Source organism: Haematobia irritans, chromosome 3, assembly GCF_050003625.1.
Source record: "Haematobia irritans isolate KBUSLIRL chromosome 3, ASM5000362v1, whole genome shotgun sequence".
NCBI classification, from domain to species: domain Eukaryota; kingdom Metazoa; phylum Arthropoda; class Insecta; order Diptera; family Muscidae; genus Haematobia; species Haematobia irritans.
The window spans coordinates 127,919,275-127,946,470 of record NC_134399.1 but is presented as its reverse complement, the minus strand read 5'-3'; the positions used below and the strand labels follow the sequence as shown (position 1 = coordinate 127,946,470).

Genomic DNA, 27,196 nt, shown 5'->3' with positions numbered 1-27,196 from the left:
TTTTTTTTTTTTTAATTTTAAAATTTTGTTTTTATTAAAAAAAAAAAAAAATCTAATTCTAGACACAAAAAAATATTTTATGATATTACACATAAGTCGAAAGTTCAAACTTATTCAATTCGAAATAAGTACACATTTATAAGAAAGTAGATAAAGTTGAATAACCAAAAAAACAAAAAAACAAAAACTCCCGAAAAGATCAACTACGATTAAATAGAGATATTTACATATGTATCAACTTATAATTAAAATAATAACAAAAATAAAATAAATCACACACAAGACAAAGGAGTATGAGCTCAGCTCTCTCCATTTTCGTTTTACAATTTGTATTAAAACCTAACCATTATACAAAAAAAAATTAGCATGACCTAAGGATTTGGGGAGGAGGTAGGACAGGAAAAATACACCCTGGAATAGTATAGCAAATATAACTAGACATTCTACTAAAGTTAAAATTTTCAAAAAAAAAGCTAACATTTACACAAATCTTTACCATACATTTTTTATATGATTAAAAAGTGGAGAAAAAAAAAATATATATATAAAATTAAAAAATATATATAATAATTAAATAATATTTTACATTATAATAAATACAACACACATGATTTATACTTTGATTTGTAATCGATATGGGCATTATTGCTTATATACGACGGGTGCCACAATTCGATTACTCCATGTGTAAATGTAAAGGCACAGCCTGGTTGTTTTTTCTTTGTTGCTTAGTTTGTTTTATATTCATAGAAAACTTTTAAAGGTTTCATGTTTCCGTTTCCACATAGCAAGTATGAATGTAACCGGTCGATGGTGATCCTATAGCAGCTACATCACCGATATTATTGAATGATCCCTTTTTGAGATTATTCTGTTCACTTTTATCCAAAATGCGTTCAAATACAGCATCCAGCTTACATCGATTTACCGCATAACGCACCGAACTGGAAACTTGTGGCAATGTACTCAAATCATGGAAAAGTTGTGACAATGTAAGACTTTCTTTTGTTGAGGTAGATTTTATAAGGGCATCATTTTCTGACTTTTTCAATTCTTCGGGTAAGTCGATACCATTCTGAAAGTAGTACAGGATTTTAGTTTTTTTCCCTTCATTGGAACTAAGAGAATTTTATTAGGTATTTACCTCCTTTTCCTTGCCATTTATATTATTTGGATTCTCAATTTTAATACTGAATTTGATGGAATGAGCGTACAATTGTAAATCCTTACCATGGGGGAATTGGCGGCGAATTTCCTGAAATTGAAAAAAAAATGTTTTTTATTGAAGCCCATATAAGAATTCCCAGCAAAAAAAAAATTGGAACTTGTTCCACAAACATTTCTTTTAAAGGGCATCCCGGAATCCCCCATCAAATTTTTCCTTATGGGCAGGTCTTAGAAAGTACGGAATTAGACCTTTTTAAGTGAAACTTTAAGTTTTGGACAATTAAATTTCGCAAAAACGAATAGAAAATCAATAAAAAAGTGAAAAAGTAAAAAAAAATCATCCACTCTGGGATTTGAACCTGTGCCGTTTGACTCTTTTCACTTCCATGGTAGTTCTTTTGAGAAGGTTTTGAAAATTACAATCATTTTTATTTTTTTATTTTTTTTTTTTTTGATTTTTAATGGAAAAAAATATTTATACAAAAATATATGCCGACAAAAAAAAGAGAAACAAAATAAAAACGACATATAACTTAAAAAACATTTGAATAGACGTTTTGATGTATCGTGTTCAATGGCGTTCTGTTATTGTGCCAACAGACCCAAGTTCAACTCTCGGTGGAAGCGAAGAAGTTTTTCAATTTGTAAGAATTAGATAATAGGAAAATAAAAGTGTAACAAAAATACTGATAACGAGTACATACGGCCGTAAGTTCGGCCACGCCGAATCTTATGCCCCCTTCATCATGGATTGCATAGCAATTTCAACTAAAGACTGTCATCCACAATTGAATTACTTGGGTTGCGGTAACACTTGCCGATGGCAAGGTATCTTAAAACTTCTTAACACCGTCTTCTAAATTGTAAACTAGTCCATACGGGGTATATATTAAACAACAAAAAAGGCCGATTAAATATGTATATAATTCAGTTTGACAAAATTTTCTATAGAAATAAAATTTTGACAAAATTTTCTATAGAAATAAAATTTTGACAAAATTTTCTATAGAAATAAAATTTTAACAAAATTTTCTATAGAAATAAAATTTTAACAAAATTTTATATAGAAATAAAATTTTGACAAAATTTTCTATAGAAATAAAATTTTGACAAAATTTTCTATAGAAATAAAATTTTGACAAAATTTTCTATAGAAATAAAATTTTGACAAAATTTTCTATAAAAAAAAAAAAATTTTGACAAAATTTTCTATAGAAAAAAATTTTAACAAAATTTTCTATAGAAATAAAATTTTGACAAAATTTTCTATAGAAAAAAAATTTTAACAAAATTTTCTATAGAAATAAAATTTTGACAAAATTTTCTATAGAAATAAAATTTTGACAAAATTTTCTATAGAAATAAAATTTTGACAAAATTTTCTATAGAAATAAAATTTTGACAAAATTTTCTATAGAAATAAAATTTTGACAAAATTTTCTATAGAAATAAAATTTTAACAAAATTTTATATAGAAATAAAATTTTGACAAAATTTTCTATAGAAATAAAATTTTGACAAATTTTTCTATAGAAATAAAATTTTGATAAAATATTCTACAGAAATAAAATTTTGACAAAATTTTCTATACAAAAAAAATTTTGACAAAATTTTCTATAGAAATAAAATTTTGACAAAATTTTCTATAGAAATAAAATTTTGACAAAATTTTCTATAGAAATAAAATTTTGACAAAATTTTCTATAGAAATAAAATTTTGACAAAATTTTCTATAGAAATAAAATTTTGACAAAATTTTCTATAGAAATAAAATTTTGACAAAATTTTCTATAGAAATAAAATTTTGACAAAATTTTTTATAGAAATAAAATTTTGACAAAATTTTCTATAGAAATAAAATTTTGATAAAATTTTCTATAGAAATAAAATTTTGATAAAATTTTCTATAGAAATAAAATTTTGACAAAATTTTCTATAGAAATAAAATTTTGACAAAATTTTCTATAGAAATAAAATTTTGACAAAATTTTCTATAGAAATAAAATTTTGACAAAATTTTCTATAGAAATAAAATTTTAACAAAATTTTATATAGAAATAAAATTTTGACAAAATTTTCTATAGAAATAAAATTTTGACAAAATTTTTTATAGAAATAAAATTTTGACAAAATTTTCTATAGAAATAAAATTTTGACAAAATTTTCTATAGAAATAAAATTTTGACAAAATTTTCTATAGAAATAAAATTTTGACAAAATTTTCTATAGAAATAAAATTTTGACAAAATTTTCTATAGAAATAAAATTTTGACAAAATTTTCTATAGAAATAAAATTTTGACAAAATTTTCTATAGAAATAAAATTTTGACAAAATTTTCTATAGAAATAAAATTTTGACAAAATTTTCTATAGAAATAAAATTTTGGTAGATTATTTTTGGCGATATGGACCAATTTTGTGAGATTAGCGATCCGCTATATATAACTATAGACCGATATGGACCAATTTTTGCATGGCTGTTAGCGGCCATATACTAGCGCAATGTACCAAATTTGAACCGAATCGGATGAATTTTGCTCTTCCAAGGGGCTCCGGAGGTCAAATCTGGGGATCGGTTTATATGGAGGCTACATATATAATTATGGACCGATATGGACCAATTTTTGCGTGGCTGTTAGCGGCCATATACTAGCGCAATGTACCAAATTTCAACCGAATCGGATGAATTTTGCTCTTCCAAGGGGCTCCAGAGGTCAAATCTGGGGATCGGTTTATATGGGGGCTATATATAATTATGGACCGATATGGACCAATTTTTGTATGGTTGTTATAGACCCTATACTCCACACCACTTACCAAATTCCAAGCGGATTGAATTTTGCAACTCCAAAAGGCTTCGCAAGCCAAATCTTGGTTTTATATGGGGGATATACGTAAAAGTATTCCAATATCGCTCATTGTGCCAAGTTTCAAGTCGATAGCTTGCTTCGTTCGGAAGTTCGCGAGATTTCAACAGATGGACAGACGGGCGGACGGACATGCTTAGATCGAGTGAGAATTTCACCACGACCCAGAATATATATACTTTATGAGAAGTTAATATACCCCCCATTCTATGGTGAAGGGTATACAAATTAACGGCCATTTTCATGTATCTCCGTTAGACTTTAACTCCCAGTTAACAGAAAGTAAAATCGAAATATCTTCTCTCCGGTTAACTTTAACTGAAAAATGTTTAGCAGTTAAGTTCCTAACTGGCATATGGAATATATAGACATGATGACAGACATGCCCATAGTACGGTTTAAAAGTTCGTTAGCTAGCGTAGTACTAACGGAGCTTCCTGAAAATGGGGGTAAAAGTGAAATTTGGAAAAGAAAAATGTTTTTTAGTTTTTTAAATTTCTTCATCCAAATGAACTTCCAATGCACAACTTCTAACGAAATGGAAATAATCCAAAAATGGAGATGACCCAAGTTTGCTCTACATCCGGATCACAAATTTGGGATCCGAACTACTTTTTTGGAAGCTCTTTTTTGCTGGTACCTAGTATTGTTTGCAGTGTTTAGTAGGCTAAACATCTATACGTGGAACTTGGAAATGTACAATAATCTAATTTGGAACAAATTTCATGTAAATGTACGCCCATACAAAAATAAAATTATAACCTTACTTACCTTTTCCAAATCGTTCATTTTATTTTGATCACAATAGACAGTGACATTGTAGTATCCACCAAATTGAGCTTTTAGGCTTTCCGGACTGCTGCATGTCAACATTTGACCATCCTTTAAAACTGCAATGCGATGACAAATTTGATCAATTTCCGATATCGAATGGGAAGTCAAAACAATAGCTCTCTTTTCGGCCAACAAATCATCAATGGTGCGATAAACAATGGCTCTGGTAACAGGATCCATATCACTGGTAGGTTCATCCATCAATACCACCGAAGTACGACCACAACAAGATGTGGCCACAGTTAATTTACGACGATTGCCACCACTCAAATTCTTGACAAGCACATCACGATATGACTCCAATTGAAAAGACTCCAGAATACCAGTAACTAACTAAGTAGGTTTAGGAATTAAAAAAAATAAATAAATAAGTAAATAAAAATTATTATTTTGAAAAGACATCATTAATCGAATAGAAAATTTTATTTTGTTTCCAAATTAAATTTTATTTCACATTCACTATAAATTTTCAAAAATGTCCCATCCATGTAATATTTGTGAAAATTTGCATGAAGAATCCAATGGCTCGGCACCTAATCGTCAAAATTTTCAGCAACCCACCATGTATGATCATTTTGCAAGCTATCAAAGTTTTAAACAACTCAAAGCGGTACAAACTAAAATATCCAGAGAATATGAAGAGAATTATACAGAAACCGTGAAACAAAAATTAAATCCTAGCAGTGACACAAAGGAAGTCTTAGAAAAGAAAATTCCATCCGATACCAAGAAAAAATCATTGCTGTCCATTATTCCAATACCTGTTCTGTGTCCCATAAAAGATTGTAACTGCTCTATAAGTTCTACATCACTGTTCCAACATTATTTACTGGATCATCATAAGCCTTTAGGTGTGAAATGTCAAGAGATTTATTTGGGTAATAGTATCCGTTTGATGTTTTATCCAAATGACATTGAATATGGCAAAAATATATGCTTGGGTATACTAGCCTATGGAGGCAATGCAGGAGATGGGTAAGTAAATAATGAGATTCTGAATTTAATCTGCACTTAACATAACAAATATTAGTACACACAAAACGACAATTTTGACACAATTTTCTACAAAAATAAAATGTTGACAATATTTTCTATAGAAATAAAATGTTGAAAATATTTTCGATGGAAATAAAATGTTGACAAAATTTTCTAAAGAAATAAAATGTCGACAAAATTTTTTTATAGTAAAATAATATTTTGACCAAATATTTTATAGAAATAAAATTTTCAAAAGAAATAAAATTTTGCTAAAATTTTCTATAGAAATAAAATTTTAATAAAATATTTTATACAAATAAAACTCTGACAAAATTTTCTATAGAAAAACTATTTGGCAAAATTTTTTATAGAAAAAATGTACAAAATTTTCTAAAGAAATTAAATTTTAACAAAATTTTCTATAGAAATAAAATATTGACATATTTATCTATAGAAATAAAATTGTGCAATAAAATTTTGAACTTATGTGTACGCTCATTGAACTTTATACTCATGTTTAGTTCATACAATTTTTGAGACATATTTACTTAAAAAAGTAAGATTTCATAATGCTGTGGAAAATTTCGATAAAAATGATAAAACTTAACTACAAGAAAATAAATTTTTTCAAATAAAAATAAGTTAAATGTATCGTTACAGAAATGTTTTTCTGTGTAGAAATAAAGTTTTGACAAAATTTTCTATAGAAATAAAATTTTGACAAAATTTTCTATAGAAATAACATTTTGACAAAATTTTTTATAGAAATAAAATTTTGATAAAATTTTCTATAGAAATAAAATTTTGATAAAATTTTCTATAGAAATAAAATTTTGACAAAATTTTCTATAGTAATAAAAATTTGACAAAATTTTCTATAGAAATAAAATGTTGACAAAATTTTCTATAGTAATATAAATTTGACAAAATTTGCTATAGAAATAAAATTTGACAAAATGTTCTATAGAAATAAAATGTAGACAAAATTTCCCATAGAAACAAAATTTTTCTATAGAAATAGAATTTTGCCAGATTTTCTATAGAAATAAAATGTTGACACAATTTTCTATAGAAATTACAATTTTGACACATAAATGTCAACACATAAATTAGAAATAAAATGTTGACAAATTTATCAATAGAAATAAAATTTTGACAAAATTTTCTATAGAAATAAAATGTTGACAAAATTTTCCATAGAGATAAAATGTTGACCAAATTTTCTAGAGAAATAAAATGTTGACACAATTTTCTATGGAAATAAAATTTTGACAAAATTTTCCATAGAAATAAAATTTTGACAAAATTTTCTATAGAAATAATATGTTGACAAAATTTTCTATAGTAATAAAATTTTGACAAAATTTTCTATAGAAATAAAATGTTGACAAAATTTTAGTAATAGTAATATAAATTTGACAAAATTTGTTATAGAAATAAAATTTGACAAAATTTTCTTTAGAAATAAAATTTTGACAAAATTTTCTATAGAAATAAAATTTTGACAAAATTTTCTATAGAAATAAAATTTTGACAAAATTTTCTATAGAAATAAAATTTTAACAAAATTTTCTATAGAAATAAAATTTAGACAAAATTTTCTATAGAAATAAAATTTTGACCAAATTTTCTATAGAAAAAAATGTTAACACAATTTTCTATAGAAACAAAATTTTGACAAAATTTTCTATAGAAATAAAATTATGACAAAATTTTCCATTGAAATAAAATTTTGACAAAATTTTCTATAGAAATAAAATGCTGACAAAATTTTCTATAGTAATAAAAATTTGACTAAATTTTCTAAATAAATAAAACTTTGACAAAATTTTCTATAGAAATAAAATTTTGACCAAATATTCTATAGAAATAAAATTTTGACAAAATTGTCTATAGTAATAAAAATTTGACAAAATTTTCTATAGAAATAAAATGTTGACAAAATTTTCTATAGTAATATCAATTTGACAAATTTTGCTATAGAAATAAAATTTGACAAAATGTTCTATAGAAATAAAATTTTGACAAAATTTTCTATAGAAATAAAATGCTGACAAAATTTTCTATAGAAATAAAATGTTGACAAAATTTTCTACAGAAATAAAATTATGACAAAATTTTCTATGGAAATAAAATTTTGACAAAATTTTCTATGGAAATAAAATGTTGACAAAATTTTCTATAGAAACAAAATTTTGACAAAATTTTCTTTAGAAATAAATTTTTGACTAAATTTTCTATAGAAATAAAATTTTGACAAAATTTTCCATAGAGATAAAATTTTGACCAAATTTTCTAGAGAAATAAAATTTTGACAAAATTTTCTACAGAAATAAAATTATGACAAAATTTTCTATGGAAATAAAATTTTGACAAAATTTTCTATGGAAATAAAATTTTGACAAAATTTTCTATGGAAATAAAATTTTGACAAAATTTTCTATGGAAATAAAATTTTGACAAAATTTTCTATGGAAATAAAATGTTGACAAAATTTTCTATAGAAATAAAATTTTGACAAAATTTTCTTTAGAAATAAAATTTTGACTAAATTTTCTATAGAAATAAAATTTTGACAAAATTTTCCATAGAGATAAAATTTTGACCAAATTTTCTAGAGAAATAAAATTTTGACAAAATTTTCTACAGAAATAAAATTATGACAAAATTTTCTATGGAAATAAAATTTTGACAAAATTTTCTATGGAAATAAAATGTTGACAAAATTTTCTATAGAAATAAAATTTTGACAAAATTTTCATTAGAAATAAAATTTTGACTAAATTTTCTATAGAAATAAAATTTTGACAAAATTTTCTATAGAAATAAAATGTTGACCAAATATTCTATAGAAATAAAATTTTGACAATATTTTCTATAGTAATAAAAATTTGACAAAATTTTCTATAGAAATAAAATGTTGACAAAATTTTCTATAGTAATATAAATTTGACAAAATTTGCTATAGAAATAAAATTTGACAAAATGTTCTATCGAAATAAAATGTAGACAAAATTTTCTATAGAAACCAAATTTTTCTATAGAAATAGAATTTTGCCAGATTTTCTATAGAAATAAAATGTTGACACAATTTTCTATAGAAATTACAATTTTGACACAATTTTCCATAGAAATAAAATTTTGACAAATTTATCTATAGAAATAAAATTTTGACAAAATTTTCTATAGAAATAAAATTTTGACCAAATTGTCTATAGTAATAAAAATTTGACAAAATTTTCTATTGAAATAAAATTATGACAAAATTTTCTATGGAAATAAAATTTTGACCAAATATTCGATAGAAATAAAATTTTGACTAAATTTTCTATAGTAATAAAAATTTGACAAAATTTTCTATAGAAATAAAATGTTGACAAAATTTTCTATAGTAATACAAATTTGACAAAATTTGCTATAGAAATAAAATTTTGACAAAATTTTCTATAGAAATAAAATTTTTGTTTTGTTTTGTTATTGTTGGTTTTGTTCTTTAAGTTGTTGTTGTTTTTTATTGCAGCTTAAAACCATACATTGACTAAACTACAAGTGTAGCTTAACCAACAGAGGAAAAGAATGTTTGTCAAATTTATTTGGGCAAAGCCCTACAGACTGCAAGATGGTTGGATGGACGCACGTTTCGGAATTACCACATTCCTCATCAGCATCCTCTACTTGCAGCAAAACTATCAACCAATTATCAGAATAAATTCAGGCAGTTTATTAAATCCAACAAAAACCACACTTGAACCCTCCGAAAAAAGGTTTTACATTGATAGCCGACTTATGCTGAAATTTTGACAAAATTTTCTATAGAAATAAAATTTTGACAAAATTTTCTATAGAAATAAAATTTTGACAAAATTTTCTATAGAAATAAAATTTTGACAAAATTTTCTATAGAAATAAAATTTTGACAAAATTTTCTATAGAAATAAAATTTAGACAAAATTTTTTATAGAAATAAAATTTTGACAAAATTTTCTATAGAAATAAAATTTTGACAAAATTTTCTATAGAAATAAAATTTTGACCAAATTTTCTATAGAAATAAAATGTTGACACAATTTTCTATAGAAATAAAATTTTGACAAAATTTTCTATAGAAATAAAATTTTGACAAAATTTTCCATAGAGATAAAATGTTGACAACATTTTCTATAGAAATAAAATTTTGCAAATTTATAAAAAGTCGAATATCTAAAATAATAACAAAATTTTTTAATCTTTTTCAGTGCCAGTCGTCCTGCCAAACGAGGCATCTGCCGTCCGAACTCATTTCTATCCAAAGAACATATAAAACTTGCAAATCATTTGCCTATTTTGGTAATGATGCATCGTACTTCATGGTCGGCTTTATTATCGCAAAAATCAAAATCGAAGATTAGCTATCCGGTCGAATTACAAATCTTAATAATATGGCTAACAAGTGCAGAGACGACAAAACCAATTCATTGTACTGTCACCGCTTATGATAAATTTATGAGTTCTTCACGAAGTTCTATAGTAATGATACGAAATTTAAATGGCTCTCAAATTCCCAAGGAGTTTATATTGAATGATATCGATTATTTGCGTCTCAATTATGGTGACATCGAAATTTTATCTTGTAAACGTAAAGAACCAATTTTCTTGGAATTTATTATGAATGAATATGACGATGATCTAAATGAACAAATATTGGAAAAATAAAATTAATAACATTACCTTTGGTAGATCATTTATACGCCTGAGTTTACCATAGAATTCGATGCATTCACGCACTGTAAGTAAATCATCCAAGGTATTCGTTTGAGGACAATAGGAAATTTCCGGCTGAAAAAGAAAAGGTAAAATTAAGAAATTAATATTGGGCTGATTACTTTAACATTTGTTTGAATATCTATTAAAATCCTAAATATTGACCACATCATAGGTTTTGAACACATTGTAGGATTCTCTTCAAAAATTGACTTTTAAAATAAATAAAAATTTTATCTGAACGGTAACATAGTGGTGATTCTATATGATGATATGATATGATATGATATGATATGATAAATGGAAATTGAAAATAAAAATTGGATAAATTGCATCCATTTCGACTAAAACTAGTGTTCAAACAAATGGAGATTTTTATGATATGGTTTAATGGCCAAATTGTTTAAACTACATGTTTATACTATATTTATTCGAGCTTATGGCACAAGAAGATTAAGAGAATTTATATTATAAAATTATTGAAAATAAAATGCCAGATACCCATCTACACAAGTCTGACTATACAAATGTTCCATCGCTGGTTAACTCGAATTTCCATAGCCTTTAATGTAGATTGTCTAAAATCTAAAAAAGAAAAGTTTTCTTTTAGTTGTACAAGGCACTGAAGTCTTTTAGTCTGATCTCTAGCATCAGTAAACAAGTATTTTCAGCGACCGAAAAATCGAGCTAGCATATAACATATGCGCCGGACATAATTAAAAACTGGCCTATTTGTTTTTGCAGAATCCAAATCACTAAAACAATTCATGAAATCCATAAAACACATAAACATCTTCTACTTACATTTTCGTAGACAATATGTCCGTCACTTGGTCTCAATTGACCCGAAAGCATTTTAAATATAGTCGATTTGCCAGCTCCATTTTTACCCAAGAGACCAAAACATTCGCCAGATTTAACGGCAAATGTAACATTCGACACAGCATACAGGCGACTCTTACCATAGCTCTTACTCAAATTATCCACTTTCAAGGCAAACATTTCATTTTTATCATTACGCTTCAATGAATTCTGAATTGAGATCACTTTTAATTCTTCGATGTGTTTGTGTTTCTGTGATCCTAGAAAACTGAAACGTTCCATTAGTTTTTCCTTCCAATCACCCAATAAACCACTTTCCAATAGGACATTTAAAACCAAAAAGAAAATGCCCACAATGGTCAAAGAGGTAAAGTGGACTTGTAAGAGATCACTATTGATTGGATTCTTATATGAATCGATACCATAGCGTCTAAATGTCAAAGAGACCATATAATTTTTACATAATTCCAAAAGACCATCGCCCAATGCATGTTGTGGGAAAATAATAAATAGTCGATGATTAAGAAAATGTCGCCAATCATCCCAGGCAGGGCTATCGCCTACAACACCCAAGAGTACTACGGTGGATAGAGTGAAGAGCGGAATGATGACGTTTATAATAAATATTCCCACAATGGCCACACTGGAATCATTAAAGCATTTCTCGAAGACATGAACAGCTGGTATGCAGGCAAATCTGAAAAGAGGAAATAAGTGAAATAAATTAATCGATTTGTTAGTTATTATTTTGGATACCCTGGTTTATAGATTCTGGTAACCCTAAGAGTCGATATTCAACCAACCTCTTTAAGAAATATCTTAATCATAGGTACAAGGCGAAATGTAACCTCGCCTAGATACATTTATTCATGAGAGGAGTTTCTCCTAGGGATACGAAAGTCCAAGTCGACTTTTTACAATCTTCAAAATCACATTTTCATGCTGGCCAAAATTGACTTTCAAGAAAAAGTAGAAAGTTGAGATGTTACCTGTGCCTTAGGTGGAGGGAAGTAGTCCATGAAGATGACCATCATCAAAAACAGAGACAAACGGGATGTTTGATGGGAGAAGGGCATGTCATTCTCTTATCAATCTATCTTCTATGAGAAACGCAAACTTAATGATATTATAGTGACAGAGACCTCTGGTTCTTCAGTTTTGTTATGAAAAAACTGCGTCTTCTTCTATATTGTTTTTGTTTGGCCTTAGAATCACGGTTGCAAAAGTTGGTAGAATTCTACCCAAATTGGTAGATTTTTTACTGTTTGGTAGATTTGTAGAATTCTTGATGTTTTGGTACTTCCCAAATTTTCTATAGAACAAATTTTTTATTTTCTATAGAAGTAATATTATTAACAAAATGTTCTATAGAAATAAATATTTGGCATAATATTCTATAGAAATAAACTTTTGGCATAATTTTCTATAGAAATAAAATTTTGGCAAAATTTTCTATAAAAATAAAATTTTGACAAAATTTTCTATAGAAATAAAATTTTGACAAAATTTTCTATGGAAACAAAACTTTGGCAAAGTTTTCTATAGAAATAATATTTTGGCAAAATTTTGGCAAATTTTCTATAGAAATAAAATCTTGGCAAATTTTCAATAGAAATAAAATTTTGGCAAATTTTCTATAGAAATAAAATCTTGGCAAATTTTCTATAGAAATAAAATTTTGGCAAATTTTCTATAGAAATAAAATTATGGCAAAATTTTCTATAGAAATACAATTTTAGCAAAATTTTCTATGGAAATAAAATTATTGACAAAATTTTCTATAAAAATAAAATTTTGGCAAAATTTTCTATAGAAATAAAATTTTGGCAAAATTTTGTAAAGAAAAAAAATGTTGACAAAATTTTCTAAAGAAAAAATTTTGAAAAAATTTTCTAAAGAAAAACATTGACAACATTTTCTATAAGTTTGACATAACTTTTTATAGAAATAAAACTTTCTACAGAAATAAAAGTTTCTAATTAAATAAAAGATTGACAAAATTTTCTATAGAAATAAAATTTTAACAAAAAATTCCTATAGAAATACAATTTTGGCAAAATTTTCTATACAAATAAAATTTTAACAAATTTTCTTTGGAAGTAAAATTATTGGCAAAATTTTTTATGGAAATAAAATTATTGAAAAAATTTTCTATAAAAATAAAAAGTTTGACAACATTTTCTATGGAAATAAAATTATTGACAAAATGTTCTATAGAATTAAATAATTGGCATATTATTCTATAGGAATAAACTATAAAATTTTGGCAAAGTTTTCTATAGAAATAATAATTTGGCAAAATTTTCTATAGAAATACAATTTTGGCAAATTTTCTATAGAAATAAAATCTTGGAAAATTTTCTATAGAAATACAATTTTAGCAAAATTTTCTATGGAAATAAAATTATTGACAAAATTTTCTATAGGAATAAAATTTTGACAAAATTTTCTATAAAAATAAAATTTTGGCAAAATTTTCTATAGAAATAAAATTTTGGCAAAATTTTGTAAAGAAAAAAAAATGTTGACAAAATTTTCTAAAGAAAAAACATTTTGACAAAATTTTCTAAAGAAAAAAAAATTTGACAAATATTCTAAAGAAAAAAATTTTGACAAAATTTTCTATAGAAATACAAGTTTGACAAAAATTTCCTATAGAAATACAATTTTGACAAAATTTTCTATACAAATAAAAATTTAACAAAATTTTCTATGGAAATAAAATTATTGACAAATTTTCTATGGAAATAAAATTATTGACAAAATTTTCTATAGAAATAAAAATTTTGACAAAATTTTCTATAGAAACAAAATTTTGATAAAATTTTCTATGGAAATAAAGGCCGATTAAATACGTATATAATTCAGTTTGACAAAATTTTCTATAGAAATAAAAATTTTGACAAAATTTTCTAAAGAAATAAAATTTTTGACAAAATTTTATATAGAAATAAAATTGTGAAATAATTTTCTGTAGACATAAAATTTTGCAAAATAAGTTTTTTTGTTTCGTAGTTTTTTTGTAAAATTTTCTTCAAGTTTTGGTATATAATCTACCAAGTGGCAACCGTGCTTAGAATTCATTCAAATTTAAAAATGTTGTTACTTTGTTTCTTGATCATAACCGTCATCGAGGTAAGTATCGAAGATACTCCCAGTCACTACACATCAGAGCAACGTAAGAATTAAAGCAGGATACGATGTTCCCAAGTTAGGTGCACAGTATAATCAAAAATCGGTACTTTTATCACATCTTGTAGTTGTAGATAGGTATATCCCCATACTTCAAGTTCATTGTCTTCATTTCATTGTCATTATCAATTTTTTACTTACCCAAAGAATAAGGCCAAAACAATAACACCCCATAATTGCTGGAGATCCGTAAACACTGGCATATCAAAGGCCAAAATCACAGAGCTACAAACCATAATACCCAATATAAGGATCTGTCAATAAAAAATTATTCAAATTTAAAAACAAATTATTCAAGATTATTCAAAAAAAAACTCATACCAAGAAATCCCATATAAAGGCCACAGCCCAATAAGTAACGGAATCAACTCCACACAAACGTTGTTGCAGTTTTTCTCCCTTAACACGTTCATTGACCAAGTAGACAGAGGCAACAGCAACAATCATGGAAAAGGCAATCAGTAGGATAAAGGCCAAACAAGAATCTCCAGCTTGACGTAATCTGAAACGGAAACATGTAAAATTGCTGAATGATATAAAAAGATTGCAAAAATACCCGTCAGACTTACATAGATGTGGTACTCAATTCCAAAAATCCCAATTCCCATGGTTCATTGTATGATGTAATTTTGAAATTTGTATCATTCATTTCCACTTGCATTAAATAGCTGTTCATGTCATTCAACCAAGCCAACATGGCATGATAGCCTTTATTATTATACCATACCATGGACTTGGTGTCGTTAAATGTGAAACCACCATAACGCTTCTCCTGATAATCGTTGAGCGTTTTCAATACCCAATAGAATGATTTTTCGGTATTGGGGAATTCTTTGCAACTCAAATCGGCTCCTCCACTACAATCCTGTTTCATGTTGTCATAAACCTCTTGGGTAAATGTTAGAGGTTTCTCCATGCTCAACAATTGAGTAGTTTTGGGATATAATTGTCGCGATAGATTTATGGTTTTATCGAAATCATCCTCCAAACGTTGAGCCACAAACCACATTGCACAAATTTCGAAGAGGGCTGGCAAAACTATTACACACAATAACATGCGATAGTTTCGACTGAAATGGACCAAACGTTTCCAGAACAGTTGACGTATGGCAGTACATTTGTTTAAGGTTCTTTCGTTAACCATATCCCAACCCAATTCACGTTTCAGTTTAACATTCTTCATCGAATCAGTGGGGGCAATATGACCATTATTTTGTGTTGTACCATTGACATGTTTGTCTAGATTTTTGAATACATGCTCCAGATTCTCCGATTCTATGCACAAGTCTTTAATTCTACCATCACCTTGTAATTCCTGTAGATATTCCAAATATTCCGATGAATTGTAATTTTGTTGATCATAAGATATTCGAAGACTCAGATCGGTAGGTGATGTCTTATCCAATTGTCTGAAGTTGGTCAACAGCTTATTCGCCTTGTCCACTACCATATCTGATGTTTGGGAATCGCAACTATTCATGCTTACTTCATAGAAAGAAGTGCAATGGTTTTTCAATGTTTCCGGATTATGTTTGGCAATAATTTTACCCTAAAATTTGAGATAAAGATGAAAAGATTCCTACTCCAGTTGCATACAGGGAAAACTTACATTCTTCATAATTACAATCACATCACTTAAGTATTCGGCTTCATCCAAGAAATGTGTAGCAAAAATTACAGCTCTTCCTATGCGTAGACGTTCAATTAAATCCCAAATATCCTTGCGAGCCTTATTGTCAACACCGTTACAGGGTTCATCGAGAATGACAACATTTGGAGATGCTGAAAATAAACCAATCAAATGAATTCAGGAATGCCTCTAAAAATAAATTTCGATTTGTTGCTGCATTAGTGTAGTAATAAGTAAATATACGGCCGAAAATTTTATTTCTAAAATTTTATTTCTATTTATTTCTATAGAAAATTTTATCAAAATTTTATTTCTATAAAAAATTTTATCAAAATGTTATTTCTATAGAAAATTTTGTGCAAATTTTATTTCTATAGAAAATTTTGTCAAAATTTTATTTCTATAGAAAATTTTGTCAAAATTTTATTTCTATAGAAAATTTTGTCAAAATTTTATTTCTATAGAAAATTTTGTCAAAATTTTATTTCTATAGAAAATATTTTCAAAATTTTATTTCTTTTGAAAATTTTTTCAAAATTTTATTTCTATAGAAAATTTTGTCAAAATTTTATTTCTATAGAAAATCTTGTCAAAATTTTATTTCTATAGAAAATTTTGTCAAAATTTTATTTCTATAGAAAATGTCGAAATTTTATTTCTATAGAAAATTTTGTCAAAATTTTATTTCCATAGAAAATTTTGTCACAATTTTATTTCTATAGAAAATGTTGTCAAAATTTTATTTCATTAATTTATTTATTTAATATTGATTTTAATAACCTGCACAACAAGAATTGATTCTTATATTTAATTACAATACAGGCATTTAGTGCCCAACAATAACATCCTTATATCCCTATTACATTTTGTCAAAACTTTATTTCTATAGAAAGTTTTGTCAAAATGTTATTTCTATAGAAAATTTTGTCAACATTTTATTTTTATAGAAAATTTTGTCAAAATTTTATTTCTATAGAAAATTTTGTCAAAATTTTATTTCTATAGAAATTTTTGTCAAAATTTTAGTTCTATAGAAAGTTTGGCCAAGATTTTATTTCATAGAAAATTTTCTCAAAATTTTTTTCTATAGAAAATTTTTGTCAAAATTTTATTTCTATAGAAAATTTCATTTCTATAAAAAATTTTGTAAAAATTTCATTTCTATAGAAAATTTTGTCAAAATTTATTTCTAAAGAAAATTTTGCCAAAATTTTATTTCTATAGAAAATTTTGTCAAAATTTTATTTCTATAGAAAATTTTGTCAAAATTTTATTTCTATAGAAAATTTTATTAAAATTTTATTTCTATAGAAAATTTTATCAAAATTTTATTTCTATAGAAAATTTTGTCAAAATTTTATTTCTATAGAAAATTTTGTCAAAATTTTATTTCTATAGAAAATTTTGTCAAAATTTTATTTCTATAGAAAATTTTGTCAAAATTTTATTTCTATAGAAAATATTGTCAAAATTTTATTTCTATAGAAAATTTTGTCAAAATTTTATTTCTATAGAAAATTTTGTCAAAATTTTATTTCTATAAAAAATTTTGTCAAAATTTTATTTCTATAGAAAATTTTGTCAAAATTTTGTTTCTATAGAAAATTTTTGTCAAAATTTTATTTCTATAAAAAATTTTGTCAAAATTTCATTTCTATAGAAAATTTTGTCAAAATTTTATTTCTATAGAAAATTTTGTCAAAATTTTATCTCTAAAGAAAATTTTGTCAAAATTTTATATCTATAGAAAATTTTGTCAAAATTTTATTTCTATAGAAAATTTTGTCAAAATTTTATTTCTATAGAAAATTTTTGTCAAAATTTTATTTCTATAAAAAATTTTGTCAAAATTTCATTTCTATAGAAAATTTTGTCAAAATTTTATTTCTATAGAAAATTTTGTCAAAATTTTATCTCTAAAGAAAATTTTGTCAAAATTTTATATCTATAGAAAATTTTGTCAAAATTTTATTTCTATAGAAAATTTTGTCAATATTTTATTTTTATAGAAAATGTTGTCAAAATTTTATTTCATTAATTTATTTATTTAATATTGATTTTAATAACCTGCACAACAAGAATTAATTCTTATAATTACAATACATGCATTTAGTGCCCAACAATAACATCCTTATATCCCTATTTCATTTTGTCAAAACTTTATTTCTATAGAAAGTTCGTCCAAATTTTATTTTTATAGAAAATTTAGTCAAAATTTTATTTCTATAGAAAATGTTGTCAAAATTTTATTTCTATAGAAAATTTTGTCAACTTTTTATCTCTATAGAAAGTTTTGTCAAAATTTTATTTCTATAGAAAATTTTGTCAAAATTTTATTTCTATAGAGAATTTTATCAAAATTTTATTTCTATAGAAAATTTTGTCAAAATTTTATTTTGATTACGATCATGTGCCTACAATAAAATAATACTATTCTAGTGAAAAACTTACCAATAAACGATATAGCCACACAAAGTCTTCGTTTATATCCTCCGGACAATTGGCTAGCCTGATAATTCTCATGCTTTCCAAAATTTAAATCCCTGAGAGTTTTTTGAACTTCACCTTCATAGTTACGTTTCAATTTTATCTTAGCATAGAGTTCCAAATGTTCACGAGCTGTTAGATTAGGTATCAGAATATTATCCTGGGCACAAACACCAACTTTATCGTATTCTTTGCTATTAGACATAGAGTGGGCCAATATTACTCTACCGGTACTCTGAACCACTTGACCAGTTAACATTTTGCTGAAATGTAGAATGAATATGACAAAATCTAAATAAGATTGAAAGCAAATTTGAAATGGTCACTTACATTATTGTACTCTTTCCAGCTCCATTACGACCCAGAAGACAAGTGACCTTATTCCTTGGGAATGAAAGGGAAATGTCAGTGACAGCATATTTCGTTTCATTGTAAATTTTTGTAACATTTGTCAGAGTGGCACCGACACTTGAATCCAGCTCCTCTCGTTGGACTTCAACAAAGCGATTGTCATCTGTAAGGGATGAAAGAGCGTTAGAGCAAATTTGGTACAACAACGAAAAATTCAAAATTCTATTTTTGTTCCAATTATTTTTTAATCAAAACGGAAAAAATGAAGGGAAAACCCGAAACTTTTATTTATTTCAATTAACAATTTAATTGACTATCAAATTTTTAAATGAATTAAGAAATAATCACCAAATATTTATATCAAAAATTTTAAAAAATTTTAAAAAAATTATCAAAATTTTAAAAATTGTTGAAGCTTTTCAGGTAATACAGGTTAATGCGATCGTATTTGCGATTAATTAGATTAACAAATGTTATAATCAAAGTCTCTCACAAAAATTATTTTTAAAAATTATCCAAAAATTTAACAATTAAATACTTAAATATCCATACATAACTTTTTTCATATACAATTAAAATTTTAATCCATAAATGTCTGCTGATATTTTTCTGTCTGTACACGACGAGCAATTCATATCTTACCATCTTTAAATCTTTGATGCACATATCCTACTACACCATATATGATTGTATCCAAAATTATCATGAAAAAGGCAAAACCATATTCGCCTCTTAGGCCCTCACGAAATACAGCATCAAAACTCAAACCAATTTCTTGCAATTCCATACGCATTATATGACTCCAGCCATGCGAATAGGCAGTAGTAAAGGACAAATTAATAAGGAAATTTTGCAGCGAATTCAATTTCGAATCAAATATCAGCACAATAATATATGGACAAAAACTAATGAAGAAAAGCACAGTGGTGGCAACAGCTCCTATAGTTGCAGTAACGAAGAATGTCGAACACATAAAACTGGAAATTTAAAGTTCAGCATTAATGGACCAATTTATTCGTACACAATTTTCACTCAAAAATCTTACCAGAATGAAATCAAACAAACTCCAAAAGCACACAAATAGATCATTGTAAATATCCATTTGGTATAAACGACCATACCACCTGTATAGAGAACTATGGACACCATTATAAAGATAGCCAACAATTCCAAGAAGGTAACTAAACACCAAGAGGTCATTTCAGAACATGATTTAAGGCCCATAGCACGCATAATCTGCAAAAAATCAAATTTAATAAAGGTGAGATATAATTTCGCATAGAAAACTTATCGCAAATGAGACATAATTTTTGTATTGAACATTTGTCGCAGCTGAGATATAGTTTTCGTATAGAAAATTTGTCGAAGCTGGGACATAATTTTCGCATAGAAAATATCTCGCACCTGAGACATAATTATCGTATAGAAAATTTATCGGAACTGAGACATATTTTCGTATAGAAAATTTGTGGCCGATAAGACATAATTTTCGTATAGAAAATATCTCGCAGCTGAGATATAATTTTCCCATAGAAAATTTGTCGAAGCTTCGGCATAATTTTCGTATAGAAAATTTGCCGGAGCTCAAATATAATTTTCGTATAAAAAATTTGCCGGAGCTCAGATATAATTTTCATACATAATTTTCGTATCCGATAAGACATAATTTTCGTATGGAAAATATCTCGCAACTGAGACATACTTTTCGTATGGAAAATATCTCGCAGCTGAGACATAATTTTCGTATAGAAAATTTGTCGACGCTGAGACATAATTTTCGTATAGAAAATTTGTCGACGCTGGGACATAATTTTCGTATAGAAAATTTGTCGAAGCTGAAACATAATTTTCGTATAGAAAATTTGTCGAAGCTGAGACATAATTTTATATTATATATAGAAAATTTGTCGACGCTGAGTAGGGTTTTCTTATTCCCGGACTTTTTGCATTCCCGGGAAAGCGGGAATTTTTTTCGAATTTCCCGGGATCCCGATCAAAGGGAAACCTGCTTTGATGTGGAATACATTTAGATATTTGAATAAATTAGAAATCGCCTAAAGCTAGGTTATAATGTCGGTTTAAAGAAATATTACAATCATAAATTAGGAAGTGCAAACTTCTTTTTAACAATTGGGAGCCCGTTGAATTCTGGATTAGAACCCACGACTATGTATGTTCCACAAGGCAACTACTACTACTTGGTTCCATAGTTATTCACATTACACTTCCAAAATCCACTTTAACTAGATTTCAACTGTCATTTGCCATATAAAACCCTCTATTATACATAAAATATTGTAAAGAAAATTTCCCGGGAATTCCCGCACTTCATTCCCGGGAAAGCGGGAGCGAAAAAATAACAATTTCCCGGGAATTCCCGGGATCCCGTTCCCGGGGAAAAAACCCTAACGCTGAGACATAATTTTCTTACAGAAAATTTCTCGACCCTGAGACATATTTTCTTACAGAAAATTTCTCGCAATTGAGACGATACATATTTTCATAAAGAAAAATTGTCGCCGATGAAACATAATTTACGTATAAAAAATTTTTCGCAGCATAATTTTCGTATAGAAAATTTGTCACAACTAAGACATATTTTCGTATAGAAAATTTGTCGTAACTGAGACACACTTGAGTATAGAAAATTGGTGAAATCTCTGATACAAATTTTACATAGAAAATTTGTCGCATCTGAGACATGGTTTTATATATAAAATTTCTCGCAGACACAATTTTCATATAGAAAATTTATCGGAGCTCAGACACAATTTTCGTATAGAAAATTTGTCGAAGCTGAGACATAATTTTTGTATAGAAAATTTATTGGAGCTCAGATATAATTTTCGTATAGAAAATTTGTAGCCGATAAGACATAAATTTCGTTTAGAAAATATCTCGCAGCTGAGACATAATTTTCGTATAGAATATTTGTCGAAGCTGAGACATAATTTTCGTATAGAAATTTTGTCGAGGCTGGGACATAATTTTTGTATAGAAATTTTATCTAGGCTGGAACATAATTATCGTATAGAAAATTTATTGGAATTGAGACATAATTTTCGTATAGAAAATTTGTCGAAGCTGAGACATAATTTTCGTATAGAAAATTTGTCTGAGCTCAGACATAATTTTCGTATACAAAATTTGTAGCCGATAAGACATAATTTTCGTATAGAAAATTTGTAGCCGATAAGACATAATTTTCGTATGGAAAATATCTCGCAGCTGAGACATAATTTTCGTATAGAAATCTTCTCGAGGCTGGGAAATTTAGAAAATAGAAAATTTATCGCAACTGAGACATATTTTCGTGTATAGAAAATTCCCGCAGCTGAGACATATTTTCGTAAAGGGCGATACGAAAATTTATCGCAACTCAGACATATTTTCGTATATAGAAAATTCCCGCAGCTGAGACATATTTTCGTAAAGGGTGATACGGTCAAAATTTGGTCAAGGGAAAACGCGTGTAAATCGGTGAAATCGTTTATTTAAAAAATCAAATTAAATTTCTTTTTCAAGTTCAATTAGTATAAAATTTAGGAAAAATATTCAGTTAGGCTTTCGCTTTTCCAAATCCGAATTGCCGGTCCTCACGCTTGACACCTGCTATCAGATTTTGTACAGCCACCTTGTCCACCTTCTTCGCCGCAGAAAGCCAGTTTGCCTTGAACTGATGCTCGTCCTCAAGGCCGTATTCAGGGGGGGATGAAGGGGATCAAAAAAAATTTCAACAAAAATTTCACTGGAAGATTATTGTCAAGAGACTGAATTTTAAAGAAAATAAAATTTTGAAAAAATTTTCTATATAAATAAAATTTTGCAAAATTTTTTCTACAGAAATAAAGTTTTGCAAAAATTTCCTATAGAAATAACATTTTTACAAAATTTTCAATTGAAATAAAATTTTGACAAAATTATCTATAAAAATAAAATTTTGCAAAAATTCTATATAGAAATAAAATGTAGACAACATTTTCTACCGAAATAAAAAATTGATAATATAGAATCGCATTCTTTTTTCGACTAAAACATTCTTGAAGTTCAATAAAATCCTGTTTTTTGACTATATCTTTTACAAAATCGAGATTTTCTTCCCACATGAACATGGCTGTTTTGCCATATTTGTAAAAGACTATTAGCAAATAAGGTTGATAAAGACTTTCTCAATATATTAAAATATTTTGTCAAAGTACTAAATCATTCGCGGGGGTACTACGGTACTGACCGGGGTGAAAAAGTATTGAAAAAAGTACTTTAGTACTGCATTTTCCATCCCTGCAGTTACTACGTGCTCATTCGAGCGTTCATTTTCAAAAATGAAGAGATTCAAGACGTATCTTAGAAATTCGACTGGCGAGAGTAAACTCAATGGATTGGCATTAATGTCGGTTCATCGCCGAATAAATGTGCCGACTGAAGAAGTCATTGATCAATGGCTCAATTTAATATTATAAAAATATTGTATACATACCTTTGCATAAATAACATTTTCTACACATGAAATTATATGAATATTTTTTTAAAGTTGAACCAGATATTTCTTTGCGAACTTTGACAGTTTTATGTGCTTGAAAATATCTACTACCTTTCCCCTTCCTTTTGCCGTATAAAACTCCTGTCCCGGAAGCTGCTTGTAGTCGGCTTTGACGTAGGTTTCGCCGTCCATTACCACGCAGTCAAACTTCGTCAGCATCGTCGTGCACAGCCTCCGGGATCGCGCTTTGGTCGTCGTATTTTGTTTATCATCGCGATTTGGAGTCACTACCTTCTTGTAAGTCGATAGTCCGACTCGTTTTTTGGCTCGATGCACGGTTGTAGACGATACACCCAGCTTATTTGCGGCATCTCGGAGAGAGAGGTTAGGGTTTCGCTTGAAACTACCGGCAACTCTCTTTGTCGTCTCAGCGGCTTCCGGTTTTCGATTTCCCCCCGATCCATTCTTCCTGGCTGTCGACAAACGTTCCCCAAACACTTTAATTACATTTGTAACGGTTGATTTGGCAACTTTTAGCGAGTAGCTCGGATTTTCGCGATGCGCGAGCAAAATTTTGATACGATGCTCTTCTTGCTTGGACGCCATTTTGACAACTGAAGAGTGAATTCCAAAATAGGAGCAACATTCTACACACACACACCTTCAAAATGAGGGGTGTTCAGGTTTTTTAAATGCAAAATTGAAAGAAATACGTCAAGTTTATATTGACCAAATTTTGACCGTATCACCCTTTACAGAAAATTTGTCGCTGCTCAGACATCATTGTGGCATAATTTTCTTACAGAAACATCATCATATTCGTAAGAGAATTTCTCACAGCTGAGATATATTATCGCATAGTAAATTTCTCGCAGCTTCGACATAATTTTAGTATAGAAAATTTGTCGCAGCTGAGCAATATTTTCGCATAGAAAATTCCCGCAGCTGCACGCAAAGAAAAAAAACGTTTGGAAAACGTGTACCGAAAACGTTTTTCTTTTGTTAGAGTTTTTTGAATTGCTTCCAAAATTTTAAACTTTTATCACCAAAAAAATTCGTTTGTTACAAAATTTTTATTTTTTCAATAAAAAAAGTTATTTTTGAAACAACAACACAGTCCATTCGTTTATATCAAACACTGTTCTTTTCTCACTTTAGGTCTTTAATAAGACACATTTTACAGTTTAAAATTTAATATACTACAATGGAATGTTGAACATTTTTTCGGAATCTTCCGAACATATCTGGAATATATGTAAAAAAAAAAAAAAAACTTTGGTCGAAGCAGGGATCGAACCCACGACCCTTGGTATGCAAGTCGGACGTAGCAACCACTGCACCACGGTGACAAACTAAATGTTTGTTTCTGTTAAATAAACTTTGTTTATTCGGTGGTTAGTGTGTTGGCTTACAAAGTGCATGGTCCGCGGTTCGATTCTCCGTCCAGGCGAAAGGTAAAAAAAATTTTAAAAATTTATAAAATCGTATAATTTCTTCTACATTGTTGGTATTACAGGAAAAGGTGTTAAGAACTAAAAAACATCGTGGATGTGAGAAAGATGTGAGGGAAAATGCAATTAGCAAGAAAACAATGTTTTTTTTTGTTTTTTTTTTTGAGTTTGTCCTTATGAAATTGTTTTTACATCCTGGAAAAGAATAAACGTTTATCACAAAAAGTATATACTTTTCTCCCAAATACACTTCCTTACAGCGAAAAGCAAATGAGAAACGAACTTTGTTTGTCTAAAATTTCGTTTGGGAGGAAAGAATTATTTTTTTGCGTGTGTGACATATTTTCGTATAGAAAATTTGTCGCAGCTCAGACATCATTGTGGCATAATTTTCTTACAGAAACATCATCATATTCGTAAGAGAATTTCTCACAGCTGAGACATATTATCGCATAGAAAATTCCCGCAGCTAAGATATATTTCCGTATAGACATTTTCTTGCAGCTGGGACATATTTTCGTATAAAAACAATTATTTTGTATATCGAACATTTTTTTGATTTACTTACCATAGAATTTTTCGATTCTCTCATCCAAATTAAATGTCTAACACTGGATGCAATTTCCGCTACCAGGCCAATGAAGAAAGCCAGCTGAATAGCTTGGGCCAAATAAATACCAGTTTTGAAGCTAAGAGTGTAATATGAAGTAAGCAAATATTTTTCGTAAATTACATTCCATACTTACTCATCTCTTGTATAGGCTGGATAGGGGAATTGCTTAGTGAAATATTTCAATTTGTCTATATCATATTTATTCGTTTCTTCGATTTGATTGCTAAAACTGCTAAATAAGTCTGCTAGTCCCTGTCGTTTTTGTCTGCTCAGTATTTCTCTGGTATCCAACAAGGAATCTGGGAGTTCATTAGGAAACAGTGTAGTTTCATCTTCGCTATCCATGGGTTCGGTAGTTGTATCGAGAGGTAGATTTGTGGTTGTCTCTGAAGAAACATCTTGTTTGGGTAAATCGGTAGAAGATTCTGACATTGAGTCATCATTAAGTGTCATGGTAGTTTCTTCGGCAGTGGGTTTATCTGTAACATTTCCAACATCTATTCCAAGACCCGATACTACTGAGGATATCAGTGTTTGATTTTTGGGTTTGGTCGCACTAACAGGTCCCGTGGTGCTATTGGAATTTGTAAACCATTCATCATCATCATCGTCTTCCTCATCTTCATCTCCTGTGTCTATTTGCACAGTAAATAATGGACGTGGAGGCCTTGGTGTTGCTGGAGGTTTCAAGATACCAAGTTCCCTTAGTTTATCCTTTTTATGGCGAATAATACCCAAATCCAATGAATGTTTAATCTGTACAAAACCTCGATGGTATTTCAAATCCAACAGCATAGATCCCGAAGGTCCCGGGAACCAAAATCTATTTCTATTTTCAATTGTGGGCTGTGTATTTTGGGTATCCATATGAAGTTTATAGGCAACATTATCACTTTTGGTATCATTAAAATAGATTGCGGCATAGAACATTTTCTTCTGATTCATTTCGAAGGCATGGTGTCGTAATTCATCTTCGGTGTCAAAGGGTATGAAACGATCAACAGAGAAACACTCTAAAAGTTTTCTCACAGTGGTGATAACATCTTCCACCACAGGATCCGTACGAATTCGATGAATCACAGCTTCAACTTGATCAAGATCGATTTCATCACCAATAATGCCACGAACAAAGGGTGTTCGTGCCAAGTCGAGTAGAGAATCAAAACCTTCTTGAAATTCTCCGGGTGCTTTTAATTTCAGAAGAATCTGTTCGATGGCAACGGATAACATTTTCAGACGATTTATTTCATGGAATGTTGAATTCGACTGCAAAGAAAGGAGAACTTGTGTAAGCTTATGGTTTTACATAAAATATCCTGAAAACAAATACACCACCGCATGATGTGGGCGATTTTTCCAGAACTGTTCAGGGAAACTTTCTAATTCCAGCTGGTTGGGAGCTGTACTCCAGGTCATAGCCCGTATACAGAAACATTAAATTATATGGACCGATTCAAATAAAGATTTCAAAAAAAATTTTTTTTTGAATTCTATGCAATTCTTTCTGTTTTAGCTCTTAAAATTCCACCCACATATTCAAAAAAATTTTGGTTTATAATTAAAAACTGTAGACAATCGATTTC

At 27.9% G+C, this 27,196-nt stretch overlaps 2 protein-coding genes across 4 annotated transcripts in view; one reads left to right on the top strand and one right to left on the bottom strand.

Moving 5' to 3' along the window:
- ldd (lipid droplet defective) overlaps nt 1-27,196 on the bottom strand; it is a 96,245-nt gene continuing 69,049 nt past the window's right edge. For all 3 annotated transcript variants that reach the window (XM_075298949.1, XM_075298951.1, XM_075298950.1), the window contains 15 exons: nt 25,747-26,879; nt 25,569-25,689; nt 20,115-20,305; nt 19,712-20,046; nt 19,049-19,232; nt 18,683-18,981; nt 16,211-16,383; nt 15,171-16,150; nt 14,923-15,103; nt 14,743-14,855; nt 11,392-12,106; nt 10,555-10,662; nt 4,807-5,202; nt 1,145-1,255; nt 1-1,075 (listed from right to left, as the gene is read on the bottom strand). In XM_075298949.1, the coding sequence (XP_075155064.1) occupies nt 767-1,075; nt 1,145-1,255; nt 4,807-5,202; nt 10,555-10,662; nt 11,392-12,106; nt 14,743-14,855; nt 14,923-15,103; nt 15,171-16,150; nt 16,211-16,383; nt 18,683-18,981; nt 19,049-19,232; nt 19,712-20,046; nt 20,115-20,305; nt 25,569-25,689; nt 25,747-26,879 (5,349 nt within the window). In that variant the 3' untranslated portion in view covers nt 1-766. The remainder of the gene's footprint in view (nt 1,076-1,144; nt 1,256-4,806; nt 5,203-10,554; nt 10,663-11,391; nt 12,107-14,742; nt 14,856-14,922; nt 15,104-15,170; nt 16,151-16,210; nt 16,384-18,682; nt 18,982-19,048; nt 19,233-19,711; nt 20,047-20,114; nt 20,306-25,568; nt 25,690-25,746; nt 26,880-27,196) is intronic.
- On the top strand, nt 5,236-10,571 carry LOC142228510 (uncharacterized). Its single transcript, XM_075298953.1, has 2 exons — nt 5,236-5,844; nt 10,083-10,571. The coding sequence occupies exons 1-2, from the start codon at nt 5,345-5,347 to the stop codon at nt 10,537-10,539; spliced, it is 957 nt and encodes a 318-aa protein (XP_075155068.1). The 5' UTR covers nt 5,236-5,344; the 3' UTR covers nt 10,540-10,571.

Excerpts from the sequence above, each read along its gene's own strand:
- LOC142228510 (XM_075298953.1), top strand. The coding sequence starts at position 5,345 with ATGTCCCATCCATGTAATATTTGTGAAAATTTGCATGAAGAATCCAAT. Across the intron at positions 5,845-10,082 it reads GGAGGCAATGCAGGAGATGG|TGCCAGTCGTCCTGCCAAAC; the intron begins GTAAGTAAATAA and ends AATCTTTTTCAG.